This window comes from Endocarpon pusillum, assembly GCF_000464535.1.
Source record: "Endocarpon pusillum Z07020 unplaced genomic scaffold C725403, whole genome shotgun sequence".
NCBI lineage: Eukaryota > Fungi > Ascomycota > Eurotiomycetes > Verrucariales > Verrucariaceae > Endocarpon > Endocarpon pusillum.
The window spans coordinates 31996-35023 of record NW_006913593.1 but is presented as its reverse complement, the minus strand read 5'-3'; the positions used below and the strand labels follow the sequence as shown (position 1 = coordinate 35023).

The 3028-nt window shown below is 42.2% G+C and overlaps 1 protein-coding gene across 1 annotated transcript; it reads left to right on the top strand.

Annotated features, from left to right (window-relative positions):
- Positions 1–1834: 1834 nt before the first annotated feature.
- EPUS_08974 (uncharacterized protein) lies at positions 1835–2475 on the top strand (the record flags this gene model as incomplete). The annotated part of the gene is made up of 3 exons (XM_007788922.1): positions 1835–2066; positions 2118–2304; positions 2358–2475. The coding sequence occupies 3 exons, from the start codon at positions 1835–1837 to the stop codon at positions 2473–2475; spliced, it is 537 nt and encodes a 178-aa protein (XP_007787112.1).
- Positions 2476–3028: the final 553 nt, after the last annotated feature.

Sequence of the window (3028 nt, the reverse complement as noted above, 5' to 3'; positions counted from 1 at the left end):
CTGAGATAATATATAAATAAGAGAATAAAGGAAATCATTATTGCTTTCCGTCTTGCTTTAAGTATATTAATAGTCTAATAGTAATGAGTATATAACCAAATAATCTCGCCTTAAGCTCTAGACTAATCTAATAAACAAGCATTAATTTATAGCACTTAATTCTTAACTAGCTAGACTAATTTATAATTCTGATTTTCAACCTGACCTAGCGCTTCTAAACTTTTGCATGCCTAGGAACAAAAAGTTTTTCTGTTAAAGATATAGGCTAGTACACAATTGCTAAGAGTTGTACAAATTTGCTTCATCAGTTAAGACATTCTATAAATAGAGAAAGGCCTAGAAAGGGGAACTCTTCTTAGTCTAAATAGGACCCCGACTTGGAAAAGCGCCTACTAATAAGATGTTAGGGGAGACTGATATCTGCGCTAATGACCCTAAACATTAGTTACTACTCTTCACTTAATTAGCTATCAGAAACCGTTTAAGAAGCGACAAAAAAAATCAACTCTGAAGGAGGATTCCCTAGGCACTTTTGAAATGTGCATATCTTACCCCGGACTTGATGCAGATTAGAAGCTCCAGAGTATCTACGCTTATAAATAGCGAGTAAAGGGCTAGTTAAGGCTAATATATAGATGGCTCTTAATAAATTACTACAACGCTCTTTAAAGAGATACCTGCCTTGTAATGATCTTAAAGCAAATAGTCTATCTTTTTAAATATAAGGTTCTTTATTATTACTATATTTATATAGAGCAAATTGTTACAATATAAGAATTATTTACTTCTTTCAAAAAAAATCCTGGCCCCTTATCCCTTGTGAGCCCGAATACCTCGAGATGAGCATCCTTCCTATTTGGGACTAGTATTTTTTGCTTATAAAAGGCTAATTATTATAGCTATAACACTATAAATAGTATCACTCGAAAGCTAGAAGAGTTAGCTTCCGAGTGATACTATTTATAGTGTTATAGCTATAATAATTAGCCTTTTATAAGCAAAAAATACTAGTCCCAAATAGGAAGGATGCTCATCTCGAGGTATTCGGGCTCACAAGGGATAGGCTCCAAGTCTCTTTTACATAGTTGTTAAGCGCTAAAGCTCCAGGAGTAAGGTATACGTATTCACTTATAAGAGCTTTAGCTATCAGGCAAGGAGACAGCCAACGATCCCCACACAAATGTGGAACGCCCTCAAAATGCCTACAAATGCCTAACAAGCCTTGTCCAATATCACGAGGATTTCGACCATCCGTTGATCAGTCGCCCTCATTTTCGCAGCCCAGACGACCAGCGCGTCCGGATCCGGGTGGCAGCCGGTTGTAGATACTGACGGTCTGGTGGAGGACTATTCTCTTTTCTTTAACGCTATCAGACGAGGCTACAAACGGCGTCCACGCGGATATGGATGCCATCAGTTTCGAAATGCCTACAAACAATCTAGAAGCCTCAAACGCCGTGAAGAATTTCCACCTGGTGATTTATTGCTTTCATCCCCGATTTTGCAGCCTGGACGACCAGCGCGTCCGGACCCGGGTGGCCGCTCTCTGCTGTTTTATCGGCTGGATTGTCGATATTTCGACTTTGACGGTAAGATTGTTGGGGAAGTGTCGACCTCAATCGACATCCCCAAATTTCGCGGCTACGTCCTCATCAACAGACTGAACGCCTTCCCATTACCATATCATTCTGCTTCAAGCCGAATCAAAGCCGAACTTATTGACTGCGGTCGCAGATTCCTTTCCTTGTGTGGCACGTACTATCGCCACTGCCGTGGCAATGCATTCCTCATAAATAAAGATAAGCTGGTCAAAGTTTCAGTTGATAGTCGAGTGATGATTGACGCTTCTTTCTTTCGGGAGATGAACCCTAATTACGCACGACCAAAGGTGGACGGCAGTAGCTCAGCAATCGGCTGCATTGATTTCTTTGGCGGTTCGAGCACATCGACTGACAGCACAGAAAAAGTGCGATACGCCGACCTGGAGGCAAATGAATTAGAGCTCACTGATTTGCTCGTCTGTTGCCCAACCGTGCCGGGTTTTAGTTTCACAGACAAATTATGGTGTAAGAATTTTCATGAGGACATTGAATCATGACACTAATCACCACATTCAGTGGAATTCGCTGTCGCTGATATCGAACTTATCAGCTGGTCCTCTGATCCTTTTGACTGCTTAGAGATTCCAAGCCAATACAAAGAGATAATCATGGCTCTCGTCAGCAATCAGATAAATCGCGACAAGGACAAAGTTTTTGATGATTTCGTTGCTGGCAAAGGACGAGGCATGAACGTGCTATTGCAGTACGGCCTATTCTACTCTTCTATCTTCTTACGCAACTAACTCATCTCTTCAGTGGTTCCCCGGGAGTGGGAAAGACCCTGACTACAGAAGCCGTTTCCGAACATTTGGAACTCCCCTTCTATTCTGTAAGTCTTCTGGTGCCCATCCCTGATTCCACTCATGTTGTATAATTAGATTTCTGCAGCAGATTTAAGCCTTAAGGCCGCGTCTCTAGAAGTTGAACTCTCCCAAATCTTCAAGATTGCGAAACACTGCAACGTAGTGCTCTTGCTGGACGAATCTGATGTCTATCCCTTGTGCTGCGTTTTGGATCCCTTTTAGCGTGCCAAGAATTTTAGCATCATTTCGCCGCAACCACCTCAAATTTCTATCCTCAAATTCTGACGCTCAATAAGGCTATTTTGACATGATACCACGCAAATCCCAGCGTGTGCGCAAGCCTGTTACTATTTGGGAAGAGAAAAGAGCGCCTTCTCCAGCTACTGACCCTAAAATCACGAAAAAAAAAGCTCGAAATCGACCAGAAACTGCGTTGCGCCCTGTCGCAACTGAGCATCTTCCTCTCTCCTCCGAATTCGACGAAAATCATCTCCCTGAGCTCCCTGCGTACGAACCCTTGCTCAAATTACGCTATAAATCCTCTGAATCGAGCGCTACGGGTCTATCTGAGCTTCAAACGTTCAAAAAGCTGTTTTCGCAGGCTGTGATTGATATAATTGTCGA